The following is a 17,121-nucleotide window of genomic DNA, read 5'->3' on the forward strand; positions in this document are numbered from 1 at the left end:
CATCATCCCCTTATCATCCCACACCCCCCCTTCATCATCCCCACCCCCCTTCATCATCCCCACACCCCCCCTTCATCATCCTCTTCTCATCATTCGCCCTCAGTGGTCTTCAACCTGCGGACCTCCAGAGGTTTCAAAACTACAACTCCCAGCAAGCCCGGGCAGCCATCGGCTGTCCGGGCTTGCTGGGAGTTGTAGTTTTGAAACCTCCGGAGGTCCGCAGGTTGAAGACCACTGCGGCCTTCAACATCATCCAGCCCCCTCTCACCCCCTTTAGTTCTGAGTACTCACCTCCGCTCGGCGCTGGTCCGGTCCTGCAGGGCTGTCCGGTGAGGAGGTGGTCCGGTGAGGAGGTGGTCCGGGCTGCTATCTTCACCGGGGGCGCCTCTTCTCCGCGCTTCCGGCCCGGAATAGAGGCGTTGCCTTGACAATGACGCAGAATTACGTTGGCAATGAACGCACCTCTGCGTCGTTGTCACGGCAACGTGACTATTCTGAGGCCGGGCCCGAAGCGCTTAGAAGAGGCCTCCCCGGTGAAGATAGCAGCCCGGAACACTATCCCACCGGACCACCTCCTCACCGGACAGTCCTGCAGGACCGGACCAGCGCCGAGCGGAGGTGAGTACTCAGAACTAAAGGGGGGTGAGAGGGGGCTGGATGATGTTGAAGGCCGCAGTGGTCTTCAACCTGCGGACCTCCGGAGGTTTCAAAACTACAACTCCCAGCAAGCCCGGACAGCTGATGGCTGCCCGGGCTTGCTGGGAGTTGTAGTTTTGAAACCTCTGGAGGTCCGCAGGTTGAAGACCACTGCGGGTGGGGGAGTTCACTCGAGTATAAGCCGAGGGGGGTGTTTTCAGCACGAAAAATCGTGCTGAAAAACTCGGCCTATACTCGAGTATATACGGTAAGTGACCCCTCGTTAGAGAAAGGGAAAGAATGAGTGCTCAGTGAAGGTATTTCAGTGCCAATCTGAAAGAGAAAGGGATTTTGAAAAATGGCTGTTTCATGTTGGCTGAGGTTTAGGCAGCATAAAATCAAAACAAAAGTTCCCTTTAAGGCCATGGTCCCACGACGGAATTTTTGAGCAGAATATTCCAATTCAATGGGATTCTGCTGCACTGTGCACATGGCAGAATTTCCGTGGCAGCGGAAATCCCGATTCCAGCATCTGTAGAAAAAAATTGTAATTTCTATTCTTTCTGCAGATTCCACTAAGGAAATGCATTGCCATCTATGAGACAACGCATTTCCGAGCAGTCCTAGCACCCGCTGGAACATTCAAATTTGCGGAATGTTTGGCCGTGTGAACCCGGCCTAAAGGGGTTTTTCCAGACATAAGGCATATACTAATCTGCCCCGATCCCCTGCAGCTGTTATTCAGACTTCATCAGGTCCTTACTGCCTTACACTTACAGTAATGTTTGTACAGAAAATGCCTGCTGGGCCAATAACTAGCCTCAGGCAATGATTGGCTGAGTGGGCATTTTCTGCAGGGAATCAGGGCAGGTAAGGTTGCCTTCTTTTTTGATATTTTTAAAGAACCTTGACCACATTAAAAAAATATTTTATACCCAGAAAACCCATTTAAACCAGCATTTAACTGGTTTAGTTTGCAGTACATTACAGCTCTCTGCACCATATTTAAAAGGGATGGCAGCTCCAAGAATGTCTGTGCTTATGTAAACTCTTTAACCTGTTGCCATCGAAGGACGAGCAGGGTCATACTACAATGGCAAGCGGTGTACGGCAAGGGTTCCTGACTTGAGTCCACGCCATACCAGCAGGCCCCCAGCTGATTCTCGTAGCTGGGGCTGCTGTTAATAGCAGACATGTGTCTATTGCCGCGGCCAGCTATTAACCCTTTAGATCGCCGCTGTCAAAGTTGACAGCAGTGCCTAAAGGGACATTTAAGCATCCCTGGTGGTCCAGTGGTGTGGATGGCACCCCCCCCCCCTCTTTTAGTCCTAAGTGGACTAAAAGTTAAAAAAAGTAAAAAAAAAAAAAAAAAAAAAGTGAAGTAAAAAAAAATTAATAAAAAATAACCTATTAACCCCTTCCATATTAAAAGTTTAAATCACCCCCCCTGTTCCCAAATTCCATATAAAAATATGTAAACATAATAAAGATAAACACATGTGGTATCGCCGCGTGCGGAAATGTCCAAACTACAAAAACATGTTAATTAAACCGCACAGTCTATGGCATACACGTAAAGAAATTCTAAAGTACAAAATTGAATATTTTTGGTCACTTTGCATACCCTAAAAAAATAAATAAATAAATGTATAAAAAGCGATCAAAAAGTCCTATGAAAACAAAAATGGTACCGATGAAAAATTCAGATCAAAAAGCGCAAAAGCGCAAAAAACGAGCCCTCAAACTTCCCTGTATATGGAAAAATAAAAAAGTTATAGGGGTTGGAAAATGACGATTTTACACATACTAATTTTGGTACATGTAGTTATTTTTTTAAAGTAGTAAAATATAATAAAACGTATATAAATTAGATATCCTTGTAACTGTGTGGACTTACAGAATAAAGATTATGGTGTAATTTTTACCAAAAAGTGCACTGCATAGAATCTGAAGCCCCCAAATTTTACAAAATTGAGGGTTCTTTTTTCCAATTTTTGCTGTAAATTTTGTGGTGAAATGATTGAGGTCATTATAAAGTACAATTGGTGCCGCACAAAAAAGCCCTCATATGGGTCTGTAGGTGCAAAATTGAAAGCGTTATGATTTTTAGAAGGTGATAAGGAAACAACTAAAGTGCATCCTTAAGGGGTTAATAGATAAAATTATGCAAAAACTTACAAACAATATAGAGGGACATTTATCAATGTTTGCTTATGTATTCCTTTTTTTAGCAATTTTTTCCTTACTTTTTTTTTGCTTATGTGCGACGTATTTATCAACTGCTTTCAGCCTGTTGATAATTTTCTTTCATGTATGCAATTTTTCCTTTTTTACTTTGGTAGTAGCTTTTTCTGCTCCATGTTTGAGCTGGAGTAAATTTAGTCAATTTTTAACGCTGTTGCGACTTTTTTTTGCGCAGTTGCGACTGTCGCAGTTAATAAATATCTGACTACCCGTACTCCATTTTAAAATTATTACTACATAGTAAATTTTAGGAAAACTTGCTTTTCTCGCTTTCCAGTCAAAATGTCGCACGAAAAAGCGTGTAGTCGCAGTTGCGACAATTTTGCGACAATTATAGTAAAGAAAACCTGACTAAACCCGTTGATAAATGTCCATAATAGGGTGTAAATAATAGAAACAGTAGATATTAGTATTTATAAAATCTAAAACCAATCTGACAGGAGTATATTTATCGAAAATACATTTCAATGAATTCTGAAATACTTTCTATCCCACATTAAACCACAGTGCATTTATGCAAACTGGCCCATTAATAGGGATGTCCAGATACCGATACCCGGCATTTGCTTGGTTTCAGGGACTCGTTTAATATCCCCGATACCATGTCCGATGCCTGCTGCAGTGCAGCCAGGCTCCGCTGCCTCATTATCCCGTCCACATCATGGCGTCCCATGGAGGAGCATGTGACACACACGTAACTCCACCTCCTCCCCTGCGCCCAGCGTAACGCTAAGGAGGAAGCAGAGGGATTGTGTGTCTCATGCTCCTCCCTAGGATGCCATGATGCAGACAGGAGAAAGGGAGAATGGGGCAGTGGAGCGGCAACACACGAGGACAGCCGCAGGTGAGCGCTGTCTACAAGGGGGACAAGAAAGGGCGCGGTCTACAAGAGGGGGTGGTGTCACGCTGGTCCCTGGCTCCTACAGGCTCTAATTCTCCAAGCTTTACTGTGTATGTATCTAGTTCATTGTAACATTTATGGTGGGAGATAATTGTATGTAGCATGCATACTGTGTGCACTTTCTTCTAATAGCTTGTAGTCTATATTGTTTAGCACTTTGCATTTGTTATTTGTTCTGTGTGGTATGCAGCCAGGGTACCATGTGACACCTGTTTGTTTTCCTTCTCCCATTTATGTGGAATCCCCTTTCTTGTGTTTTTATTAAATATTGTGAATTAATAAAGTATTTTCATTAAATTTTAAACAAATGACTCCAAATTTTCATGTTGTTTTTGTGTAATAGTTGGGAGGCCATATCAGCAATTATCTATTTGCGTTGAACTTTTTGTACAATGGTATATGAAATTTTAGGATTGTTATCCCTTATATACTTAAAGAATATGCATTTTTTCTAAAAACAACCCTGAATGTGTTTGAAATTTAAGCAAGAGGGGGGCGCTATCTACTAGGGTGGGGGGGGGCTGCGGTCTACAGGGGGCTGCTACTAAGGTCTCCAACTATCTATACTACCTACAAAGGGGATACTACCTACTATTAAAGGCAATCTTACAGCAAAGTCACCTGCGCTAATTTCAATTTATATGTAGATAGTGCAGGTGACCCGGTTTCTATCGCTGCTCACCATGTGAACATCAGCGCAATTGCTCCGGAGACATTGGTCTTGCCGCCAATGCAAATTCCCTGTTCTGTCCAATGGAGAAGAGAGAAATCTTGGCTCATACTACAGCAGCCGCCTCCATTGTACACAACAAGGAACCCACATATCATACGGTAAGCAGCGCCAGAAACCGGGTCACCTTGGTGTCAGATTCCCTTTAAAATAAAAGTACTCGTAATTGGTATCGGTGAGTACTAGAACTAAAGTATTGGTACTCGTACCAGTTCTTTAAAAAAAAATAAAAAATGGTATCGGGACATCCCTACCCATTAGTATACAAGATTTTATCTTCTTAACATTTCTTGGTGTGTTCTATGCCAATATACAATACTGTTATTACAAACCTTCTGATGGGTGAAGTGAAATGTGTGTAAATGGGAGAAGCTAGACCATAATGATGAAAGTCATTGTCCATTCCAGAGCAGAAGTATACTGCCTGCATCATGCAGCGAGTTGCCAAGATTCTTAATAATGTGTTCAAGTAAGGAAATTCTGCACTGTCCGCTTTATCTAAAGAGTCTGCTAGAGCCTTGGCAGAGTCAGTCTTTATCTCTAAATTCTATGAGGCAAAAAAAAAAAAAAGTCAGTACAGTTAAAATTATTGCAGACAGCAGTAAAAAATATAAAAAACAAACAAACAAAAAAAAAAAAAAACTATGGTGTACAACACTGTTTTACTGTCAACTGTAACTTTAGGAAATTGTTCTTCAGACAATTCCTTAATAGTAGGTCACTTTCCACAAAAGAATGGCAATAGTAAAAACAACAGGGAATAAAAATCCGCCTTAGGCTAAGTTTCCACAGGTTTTTTTCTGCCAGTTTTTGGATATCTGCCACTGCAGTTTTTGAGCCAAAGTCAGAAGTGGATCCATAAGGGAGGATAAGTATAAGTCCTTCCTTTATATGTCCTACTCCTTTTGAATACACTTCTGACTTTGGCTCAAAAACTGCAGTGGTAGTATTCCAAAAACTGCCAGAAAAAAAACAAGTGGAAACTTAGCCTTAATGGAACATGCTCTGATGGCAGAAATTCCACAGATGCGTGAATTTTGCTCCACATAAATTTGCCGGAGATTTCTCTGGAATTCCACATTAATACACAGTGCACATCATAAAAGTGCCTGTATTCATTACAAAAGTTTCATTTCACACCAAATTCACATTTAATTGAGAAAAAAAAATAAAAAAACATTCACTTCTATGGGCTTCTGCAGCAAAAATGATTGAAGAGTCTCTGTCATTTAATATAACTATAGACACGTCACATAGATAATTCAAGAGATTTGATCAGTTTGGGTCTGGGTGTTCAGAAACCCCACTGATCGCTGCGATTTCAATCTAGTTGCAGGAGACAAGCTCCATTATAAGCCAACTGGACATTTCTACTAGGGATCAACTGATTATCGGTTTGGCCGATATCGGCTGATAATCACGATTTTGGACATTATCGGTATCGGCAATTACCTTGCCGATAATGCCCCGCCCCCCCGGCCAGAGACGACAGTCGTCGCCGCTGCCCTTATTGCCTCCCCATCCTCTGGCCACATACCGCCGCTGCCCCATTGCCTCCCCCCATCCTCTGGCCACATGCCGCCGCCCCATCGCCTCCCCCCATCCCCGCTGTTATAATTACCTGTTCCCGGGGTCCGCGATACTTCTGGCTCCTGCACTGTTGCTGTGCGCTGCGCAATGACGAGTAATGTCCCCAAAGCGACGTCACCGTCAGTGCGCACAGTGACAGCACAGGACACCGACGGAGCCAGAAGTATCGCGGACCCCAGGAACAGGTAATTATAACACCGGGGATGGGGGCGATGGGGCAACTGTGGTGGTTAGACTCAGGACCCCAGGACAGGCAGAGGGAGAGAAGCGGACAGCAGTCTCTGGCCCGGCAAAAGCCGCTGCAGTTCATTGATTTAAAGCGCCCGCTTTAAATCATTGACCTGCAATGGCTTCTGCCCCGCCAGGTTGAAATAGCCGATAACTTATACCAATATTCCGGTATAAGTTATCGGCCTGAAAGGTTATAGATTATCGGTATCGGCCCTAAAAAAAATCAATAATCAGTCGATCCCTAATTTCTACTGCAACTGGACAAAGATTGCAGTGAGCTAGGGAGTGAAGCACACAGCAGCACACTTCTCCCTGCTCTTTATAGCAATGGGTAGGCGTATGAACACCCAGACACTGATTCTTTCACATACTATGAGGGATGAGTTATAGATTGTGGATGATTATGTGGTGTCAGACGTTAGCACATCTACTTACGTTCTCATATTCATTGATGGCTATGACAAGTTGTCTCCTGTGCAATATTTCTCACTATTTAAATTTTTTTTATACTGCATTCCAATCTTGCTGTATATTGCGCATATTTAGGGGGAATTATCAATACCTGTGTAAAAGAAGAGTGTTGCAGTTGCCCATAACAACCAGATAATTTCATTCTTAACGTGCACCTGTTGTCAACAAAAACTTTTTATATAATGTAGATAATATAATTATATGTATATTTGTAATATACATTGGTATAAAATATGTATATTTTTGTCCATACAGCTATTGCCTGTGTGTCTCTATGAGAAGTCCAAATACAGGAAGAAATGGTTAACAAGCAGGGTTCTGTGCACTGAGGACAAAGATCTCTGTGCAGTGAGGCTCTGTGACATGCTATGGGCTCACATGATGATTGACAATTCAGGAGCCTTCACAGATCCCGGCTTGTCCTGTGCTCACTTCCTGTATTTGGACTCCTCACAGAGACAAACATGCAATAGCTGCAGATACAGCATTTTTTCACCCAAAAATATACACAATTTGTAACCAATGTATATTACAAATATAAAAAGGAATAGCCAGTGTGGAATATGCAGAAAGTCCCAATTTATTGTATAAAATCAAAAACACAGGACAGGAGAAGGCATGACGACACGTTTCAGGCATGAACCGCCCTTAGTCATATAATAGAACACATGGTATGACTAAGGGAAGTTCACGCCTGAAACGCGTCATCATGCCTTCTCCTGACCTGTGTTTGTGATTTTATACAATACATTTGGGACTTTCTGCATATTCCTAACTGGCTATTCCTTCTCTTTAAGTACAAAGCTGGTGAGCTGATCTACTCATCTCTTTACTTCATATTACAAATATACAAATGAATGTTATCTACATTATATAAAAAGTTTTTGTTGATGACAGGTACACTTTAAAAGACTCTGAAAAAGGAAAATAAATCTTAATGGTTGCTATGTGCAAATGCACCATTCTACTACACAGCTCTTTCACCATGCTGTTCATGAGCGGACATCTCTGTACAACTTGTATTGATTGTACCTGCTCTGTCTGTTACGTAACCCTTTTATGTGATTTATTGCTGTTTGATTTTCAAGAGAATATATAAAAAAAAAAAATTTAAAAACCAAGTTTTGGCATGTCACAAAGCAATAAAAAACAAATAGCCAACATTCTATATTCTGTATAGATAAAATAAGCAGCATGCAACATCACCTTAGAGCGTGCAGCTTTTACAAGAATGTCATAATTGCCTGGCGGTGGGGCTGGATGCTTACGTAGTAGAGCATATTCTGCAAATTCATCATAAATTTTCTGCGCCACTGAAATATTTGCAAGCAACATAAATTCTTCCACCATTGAATTGGTTTCCCTTAAAAACAGTGAGAAAAAGAATACAATAAAGTATATGTAAAACTGGTCATAGAGTTGTGATCTAAAAATAAAGTATATAACAATGATTATTTTTAAAACATGACATCTAGTACAAATGAAACTTCAAAAAGTAAAAACACAAAGAGAAAACATCTCACAACATACTTCAGTTCCTTAGTCTGAAGGTCTATTGGGTCGTGGGTTTCACTATCCAGATGAAATCGAACTTCAGGTGAAGAAAGCGTTAAAGCTCTGTAACACAAATGCATGCATTCAATGGCTTTAGATGCTATGACAACTAAAAAAACTGTCACAAATAGATAGATATAAAAACAGCTACTTTAGCTTTTACTTTTAGCACAAGCAGCAGCAGCAGGACTGTTTTTTGGGATTTAACCCCCCTTCTTTTCTGTAATCCCCTCTCCATTCTCTCTTTAGTTTGTCATCATTATCAGCAGTTTTCGGGTTACGACAAGGCTGCTTATACGATTTAACCCTAGCCTTGCTGTGATGCCGTTTTCCTTTCTGCTCATATAGCACCTGGCAAACCCTGTGCATCAATAACTCCCTTCTCCTCTAATATATAATTTATAGTAGTGCACTAAAAATTTTCTAACAGTGCCAGCATGTTCAGTCTAATTCACATCCTCCAGCATAAGGCCAGAGCACAGCAGAGAGGAGTTGTTGCTATCCTGTAACTGGCAAGACAGGTAATTGAAAGGAAGTACCTGTGCAAACACTGCTGGCAGACAGACTAGCTGTGGTGTACCCCCCCCCCCCCCCAAAAAAAAAAAAAAAAAAAATGCAGAAATTGAGAAATAGCTGAGCATCATGGAGGAGACTAAGGGGCTTAGTAACAAAACAAAACAAAAAATATTTTAAAAACAACAGGAATGCTTTAAGCACATGCTTGTAAAAATGTCATAGAAGACACTGGTCTATGTTCCATCTTTTGAAAGAAGTATCCCCTAGGCATGGTAAAACATTTGTTTAGAGAGAAACCTGTATTGTTTTCAAATAATTTATCTTCTGCTATTATGTCTCTTTAACAAACAAATCATTTTACTGTCAATGATAGATTACAGAGGTTTATCGTAAAAGGTCAGAAACAGAAAAATATTCAATAGTTTACCCATTATCTATTCTCCGCTTCTTCAAAATCTTTGCTAATTTATTCAGCAGACGGAGACTTTTGGTAATCTCATCATTCATGTTGGGGGAATCAATTCTCATCTGTGCTTCTGCATAGGTAAGGGAAGCCTGCAAGACAGAAACATTAACAATGTGCTACTCCTTAAGGAGCTCAGTTGAATAAAAAACTAAATTAGTTGCTCAATATTTACACAGAAAGATGCATTCAAAATTACTTTTAAACAGCAGAAATATGCCCCATTTTCAGTGTACCTGCCCCATCATAGATGTTATTAACGGAGACCTATGAGTGTAACGAACATTAAATGCTGAACTTCTTAAAGCCAACCTAAAGCCACACTGTAATGTACTTCTCAGAATTAAATCAGTCACCCAAGCAGCCATATAGTAGGTCTGCATCCAACATAACTGCTGAATACCAGTGTCCATTAAAATAATGTTTGTTGATAAAAACATTTCAATAAAAAAAAAAAAAAAAAGAAACCAACTACTTACTTTTGAATTGATAACACTCTTGGTAAATGTTGTGTTGATGATTTCGGCATTAAGGTTTAGCTCCCAAATGCAGGAAAATGCCAACCTGGAATATCATAAAAACCAATCTCATGATACTTATGTTTCCATCTGAATAATGTTGTAAAAGAGGTGCACATACCTATCAACATCTGATCTTAAAGAACATAGGTTTGAACTGAGAAGTTCTGGGACCATGTCAATCCTCTGTAAAGATAGCACAAGAGATTGTAATGTTTTAATGTCTGAGTGACTAGTGATCAACAGTGACTGAAGCAAATGTAAATGCATATATACTGAAGAGATAAGGTACAAGGGCACACATCTCTGTTGTCCTAGTCATGGGCAATATCCAAAATGTTAGCACAGTAAGGGTATTTTTTTTTTATGAATTAAAAAGTGTGAACTGTGAGGTGGATTTTTATGTAGATTTTGTGCTCACAAGCATTTAAGATATAAATCAGGTACTGCCCAGTCAGGAATCATTTATCCCAGTGTATTTTATTACAAAATTTTGGTTGGTGCCTAGGCATCATGTAATAGATTTGAACACCAAAATGTTTGTGTTTATAGCTAAAACGTAAAGAAGTATAGTTTTGTTTTATGATCATAATCAAAACAAAGTTACTGCCCTCATAGAGTTACCTTTTCACAAAGGTATACAGTGGTTCCTCTATTTGCAGCTTCCTGGTCCAGGGCATTTCCAGGTCTTATAAAATGGCTCACATCTGCAATATGAACTCCAACCTATGTTAGATTAAAATATAAAAATCAAGTTAAATCAAGTATTCAGTACATGCACTGGCCCTTTGAGCATGCAAACTGTCGTAAAATAAAATAAAAATGTTATCTTAAAGGGGTATTCCGGCCAAAAACATCTTATCCCCTATCCAAAGTATAGGGCTAAGATGTCTGATCGTGGGGGGCACGCTGCTGGGACCCCCCGCGATCTCCATGCAGCAGCCCACATTCTATGCGTAGCTGCTTCTGAAGTTTCGGAAACCTCCGGGCTTCCGAGACGGGGACGTGACGTCACGCAGAACCCCCACGATCAGACATCTTATCCCCTATCCTTTTGATAGGGGATAAGATGATGTTTTTGGACGGAATACCCCTTTAAACAGTACCTGTTACTTCAAAAAACTTTTGACATGTCAAAAGCTTTGATTGGTCTGTGTCTATACTCTGACCAATTGTTTGAACGAACGGGGAGAAAAGTGCAGCTAAGCGAGACAATACCATAGACTTACACTGTAAGTTAGTCTTGCTTTGTGCGCTCTTAGCTAGTTCTAGCTTTTGGTGGTGGTCTGAATACTCAGATTCCAAATAGTTAAAACGTTTAACAGGCCTCTACAACATGTGAATTTTTTTTGAGAGAATGCCAATTTAAGTGTTTAGTTTTTTTAGTATATGCTTAAGAGCAGGTTTACATCAGTTGGTAGCAATGTGCTACTGGGGGAAAAAAAATGATGCTGGGGGTTTTAAAATAATATAGTGCATTCTGAAAATGAGTTATGCTGCCCATCTTTGATATGCAAATAGTGTAACCTATGCAGTAGCTAAGTTTAGAATAACTTTCTTAAAAGGAAATAAAAGCACCCACCTCAAGCATGCCATTTTCAAGCTCTCGACAGTGCAATGCATCATCAATGTCAGTACAACCAGGAGGATCCACACTACACACACAGAGATGCCTCAGATCTTTTCTGTGCTTCATGTCCTGAAGAAATTAGCAACGTTAATACTCAGCAACCTCTGCAAATAGTGAACACTGGAAAAGTATTTCACAGAACCATACGTTTGGAGTATTTATTGCAATGGATCAATGGAGTTTTTCTTACCTCTGGAGTTATGGACCAGGGCATTTTAGGTAGGAAACTGAGAACAGCCTGTGAGAATGGCTGATGAGGAACATCATGTTCTAGAAGTAAGACTTCTGTTTCTGTCTCCTTATCACCAGCTGCACCCAAGTTCTTTACAAAGTGACCCTAAGATAAAAAGAGAAAATAAAAAGAAAAAATAAGGCATACCTGTCGTTTTTATAGTCCCCTCCAGAGTGCACAGCTAGTTCTCATTCTCTACATTTTAGGAGGCATAACCAGAACTGTCGGTAGCAGACATACATGGACTACCTTTTCCTTACTTCTCTAGCCAATCAAATTCTCCAGTCTGCTATTCTATGACAAAATGCTGGAGAAAGTGCAGTGAATAGGTTGGCACTGTGCTGGGTTGATGATTTACACAGTACACTACTAGATGACGTGAAGGGAGGGGTGTTACATATGCACTACAGTAAGTTTACAGTAGAACACTTAACTCCACTTACATTAGGATATCTGGAATTTTTTGGCCAACCATCAATTGCAACTATGATTCTCTGCCCTTCCAAAGTAGCTGCTTGCCGCGTCTCTATACGTATACGAGGAATCCGCCTATCAGCTGGTGTGAACAAATGCCGAGTAGACTGAAAGAGTTAACAGATAATGAAATTTAGAAACTTGATGAATTAATAGAATTTTACTGTACACTCTATAGCAGACACAAACCTCTTTAAGCTGTGACTTGGCCAGCATACCGCAGTATGGTCTCCAGTTTCTCTTTATAATTCCTACAACTTTTCCTGAAGGTTTTGTAGATTTCTTTTCAGCAGCTTTTAACTGTAACAGCAGCATACAGTCAGGGCACTTCTACTTACAATATTAGAATACCAATTATTAACCAATGAAACATGTGCTGAAGGTCTAAAAGAGAATTTTATACCAGCTTTTCTTTTTCCTCTACAGAGTTTATATCATCACTGTCCCCTTCATCCTGCAAGACCACCGAAGATGGGGCCACCCAATTCTCTTTTTCTAATAGCTGTACAGCGACAATGTCTTCATGCATAGCTCTGTTAATGTTTCGCAACCCTTGAAGGAGTATCTGGGAAAATTCATAAAGGATAGTTATGTGTGAAGTCAACACAGTGCACATTTTTAACCAATGTAAAAGTAAATTTTTATAAAAATAAATAAATACACATCATTTTTATAAAAATAAACACATGACAAAAAAGTCATTGTAGACCCATTACAGATTAACATATCCTCATACATTGGATAAAAACAAAACAAAAAAACATCAGTGCAACAATTTGGGGTAAAAATTTAAATATTAAGTGCTTTACAATGCACATTGGGTACATGGGTAAGGGTGAGTCTTGCAGTCTCACACAGTCAGCACAGTGACCGACCGATTAACACTTACCCACTCTGCACCATATATATATGGCCGTAAATGTTGGACATTTTTCTAGAAAATGAAGTATTTCTCACACGAAACTCCAAAAATGGGCTGGACAAAATTATTGTCACCCTTAACTTAATATTTGGTTGCACGCCCTTTGGAAAAATAACTGAAACCAGTCGCTTCCTATAACCATCAATAAGCTTCTTACGCCTCTCAGCCGGAATGTTGGACCACTCTTCCTTTGCAAACTGCTCCAGGTCTCTCTTTTTGGAAAGGCGCCTTTTCCCAACAGCAATTTTAAGATCTCTCCACAGGTGTTCAATGGGATTTAGATCTGGACTCATTGCTGGCCTCTTCAGAACACTCCAGAGCTTTGTTGCCATCCATTTCTGGGTGCTTTTTGACCCAAGATCTCGGATGCAAACCCAGCTTTCTGACACTGGGCTGTACAGTGTGACCCAAAATCCGTTGGTAATCCTCAGATTTCATGATGCCTTGCACACATTCAAGGCACCCAGTGCCAGAGGCAGCAAAAACAACCCCAAAACATAATTTAACCTTCACCATATTTCACTGTAGGTACTGTGTTCTTTTCTTTGTAGGCTTCATTCTGTTTTCGGTAAAACAGTAGAATTATGTGCTTTACCAAAAAGCTCTATCTTGGTCTCATCTGTCCACAAGACGTTTTCCCAGAAGGATTTTGGCTTACTCAAGTTCATTTTGGCAAAATGTAGTCTTGCTTTTTTTTAGGTCTCTGTGTCAGCAGTGGGGTCCTCCTGGGTCTCCTGCCTTACATTTCAATTCATTTAAATGTCAACGGATAGTTTGCGCTGACACTGATGCTCCCTGAGCCTGCAGGACAGCTTGAATTTCTTTGGAACTTGTTTGGGGCTGCTTATCCACCATCTGGACTATCCTGCGTTGACACCCTTCATCAATTTTTATTTTCTGTCCAAGCCCAGGGAGATTAGCTACAATGCCATGGGTTGCAAACTTCTTGATAATGTTGCACACTGTGGACAACAGCTAACCTAGATCTCTGGAGATGGACTTGTAACCTTGAGATTGTTGATATTTTCCCACAATTTCGGTTCTCATGTCCTCAGACAGTTCTCTTCTCCTCTTTCTGTTGTCCATGCTTAGTGTGACACACAATGCAAAGAGTAAGTGAACTTCTCTCCTTTTTATCTGCTTTCAGGTGTGATTTTTATATTGCCCTCACCTGTTACTTGCCCCAGATGATTTTATAGAAGCATCACATGCTTGAAAGAATCTTATTTTTCCACAATTTTGAAAGGGTGCCAATAGTTTAGTCAAGCCCATTTTTGGAGTATGGTGTGACATTATGTCCAATTTGCTTTTTTTCCTCCCTTTTTTTGGTTTAGTTCCAATACACACAAAAGGAAATAAATAGAGATGAGTGAACTTACAGTAAATTCGATTAGTCACGAACTTCTCGGCTCGGCAGTTGATGACTTATCCTGCATAAATTAGTTCAGCTTTCAGGTGCTCCGGTGGGCTGGAAAAGGTGGATACAGTCCTAGGAGACTCTTTCCTAGGACTGTATCCACCTTTTTCAGCCCACCGGAGCACCTGAAAGCTGAACTAATTTATGCAGGATAAGTCATCAACTGCCGAGCCGAGAAGTTCGTGACGAATCGAATTTACTGTAAGTTCGCTCATCTCTAGAAATAAACATGTGTATAGTAAAACATGTGTTACTGCAATCCTTTTCTGTGAAAATTTCAGGGGTGCCCAAATTTACGGCCATGACTGTATATTTATTATAGCATTGGGAAGGTCATTAGCATAAAGTGATCTACATGTATGGCGCTTGCATAGCATGGGCTCAGGAGCTAAAATCACGCAATTTGTACTGACAGCCAACAGTAATAAACAGTCAAGATATGTCAAGAAACAAAATGAGCCAAGATTGCCACATGCCGTCATTAGAAAGAATGACAAAAATAAGCCAGTTTCTTTTATTCAGTCTTACTACCAGCCAAAAATAGAATACAAATTATTAAAAGTCATATGCACTCCAAAAATGATAAAGATAAATTTAGCTTGTCCCACAAAAACAAACCCTCAAAAAGCTTTACATTTCTAGTTATGGCACCACAGAATATGGTGACACACAACTATTTGGTCCTTCAACATGCAATGGTCTTTTCTGGACCATTGTAACTTGACACCATACAATGCTACGGACAGTCCAGATCTGTGTGAACGGCTGGAAGATCCGACCAATTAGAATGGGCATTTTAATGGTAAACCCCCTGTATTACTGAATTGCATGCACTGACTGTCTGTCTTGTAGCGCCTCCCTACAGTACAGGGGGGTATTACATGTTATGTACTATTTACATGTGCCGGGGTTAGCTGCTCCTTTGGACACCAGGTGAGGGTGGATCCATTTTACTTTTTTGGGGAAACAATGGGTACTGTATAGGACCCTGAAGAAGCTCCTGTCCTCTACATAGACAGTGATTTACAGCTTTCTGCAGCTCTTTCTTACCTTTATATGTAAGGACTTGCTTTATCTATATTAGTTATCTACTTATTTTTCTGTAATCCTCGCTTTTTCCTATTTTTGGATGACATTTTGGGGCCTCAGAACCAATTACCTGGTTTCCATAGATTTAGAGTTTCCATATGTTCACACGTCGAAAGGTGACGGAAAAGACATTCCGCATGCTGTGGGAGCCAGTATAATGTGCTAGTGCTAGGAATGCACGGGAATGCGCAGTCTCATAGACAGCAATGCATTCTGTGTGGAGTCTGCAGCAGAAAGGATGGACAGGTTCATTCTTTCTGCGGAGAGCGGAATCAGAATTGCTGCACTAGAAACGTCTGACATGAAATTTCACCATGTGCACAGTACAGCAGAATCCCATTGAATACAATGGGACTCTGCTGCTGCGGAATCTCTGTGCGGAATTCCGCACGGAAATTCCGACCTGTAAACATATGGTCTCAAAGGCTGTCTGAGCATGCTGGGATCTGTAGTTTTTTAACAGCAGGAGGGCCTGGGTGAAAAATAGTTATAAAAAATTATCTGTTTCCATAAGGTAAAAATTGGCCAAAGAATTAGGACAACAACAGACTGTATACACAGAAACAGGTCATTAATTTTACAAAGACTGATAAGTTAAGACATAAAGTATCTTAAGGCCAAATTCTCTTTGTAGTAAACAGTCTACTTACCTCTTTGTTCTCCTCAGAATCTCCATGAACCCAGACTGTGGCCTCCAGAAAGTTATCTCTGCTTGCCCTGTAAGTCCCTTGAAGATAAATTCCTGATTTTATACCTTGTTGTAATTTTGACAGGGGAAGATGCTCTGAAAAAATTATTCTTCCATTTTCTATATCATTCTGAGAAAAGACAATAATGCTATCAGTATGGAATGCATTTCCCACAGTACAGCAAACGGTTCACTGGAAAATGCCACGAAAATCAATCTATGACGGCCTCTCAGAGCATGCATGAAATATAGATATATACGGTTTATCAAATAAAACCACATATAGAAACAAGTAAAAAATGTAAATCTAACCATCTGCAGAATATGTACTATGGTAAACACAAGCTGGTCATAGGCAACCAGTGGGCAATGTTTTTAGTTGGATCCCAACACTAGTATACTAAAGCAACATAACCATATAAGATGCACTTTAGACTAGAAACGTTTCTAAGTATAGTTAAATTCAGATCCTGTAAGCAGTAGATTAAAACTGAAATTCTGGTTATACATTAACCCTTACCAATTTACTTAAGTTAAAAACAAACAAAAAAGCAATGCTCTGCTTTTTAATGAATGTTATGTTTAGCACCACTGCTTTAGTCCTTACATGAATGCAGCAATGAAGTGCCTCTATACAACATGTCACCACTGCTCTTAAAGGGGTACTCCGGTGGAAAACAAATGTTTTGAGATCAACTGGTGCCAGAAAGTTATACAGATTTGTAAATTATTACTATTTAAAAATCTTAATCCTTCCAGTATTTATCAGTTGCTGTATACTACAGATAAAGTTGTGTAGTTATTTCCAGTCTGAA

The 17,121-nt window shown here is 40.2% G+C and overlaps 1 protein-coding gene across 3 annotated transcripts in view; it reads right to left on the reverse strand.

Moving 5' to 3' along the window:
• DIS3 (DIS3 homolog, exosome endoribonuclease and 3'-5' exoribonuclease) overlaps positions 1-17,121 on the reverse strand; it is a 36,832-nt gene that overhangs the window by 9,550 nt on the left and 10,161 nt on the right. For all 3 annotated transcript variants that reach the window (XM_056555505.1, XM_056555504.1, XM_056555503.1), the window contains exons 6-18: positions 16,269-16,436; positions 12,594-12,755; positions 12,380-12,490; positions 12,160-12,297; positions 11,675-11,821; positions 11,437-11,553; positions 10,479-10,580; positions 9,976-10,040; positions 9,816-9,900; positions 9,301-9,428; positions 8,334-8,420; positions 8,010-8,166; positions 4,844-5,058 (exon numbers count right to left, since the gene is read on the reverse strand). In XM_056555505.1, the coding sequence (XP_056411480.1) occupies positions 4,844-5,058; positions 8,010-8,166; positions 8,334-8,420; positions 9,301-9,428; positions 9,816-9,900; positions 9,976-10,040; positions 10,479-10,580; positions 11,437-11,553; positions 11,675-11,821; positions 12,160-12,297; positions 12,380-12,490; positions 12,594-12,755; positions 16,269-16,436 (1,682 nt within the window). The remainder of the gene's footprint in view (positions 1-4,843; positions 5,059-8,009; positions 8,167-8,333; positions 8,421-9,300; positions 9,429-9,815; positions 9,901-9,975; positions 10,041-10,478; positions 10,581-11,436; positions 11,554-11,674; positions 11,822-12,159; positions 12,298-12,379; positions 12,491-12,593; positions 12,756-16,268; positions 16,437-17,121) is intronic.

The sequence above is a fragment of the Hyla sarda genome, chromosome 2 (genome assembly GCF_029499605.1).
Source record: "Hyla sarda isolate aHylSar1 chromosome 2, aHylSar1.hap1, whole genome shotgun sequence".
Taxonomy (NCBI): Eukaryota; Metazoa; Chordata; class Amphibia; order Anura; family Hylidae; genus Hyla; species Hyla sarda.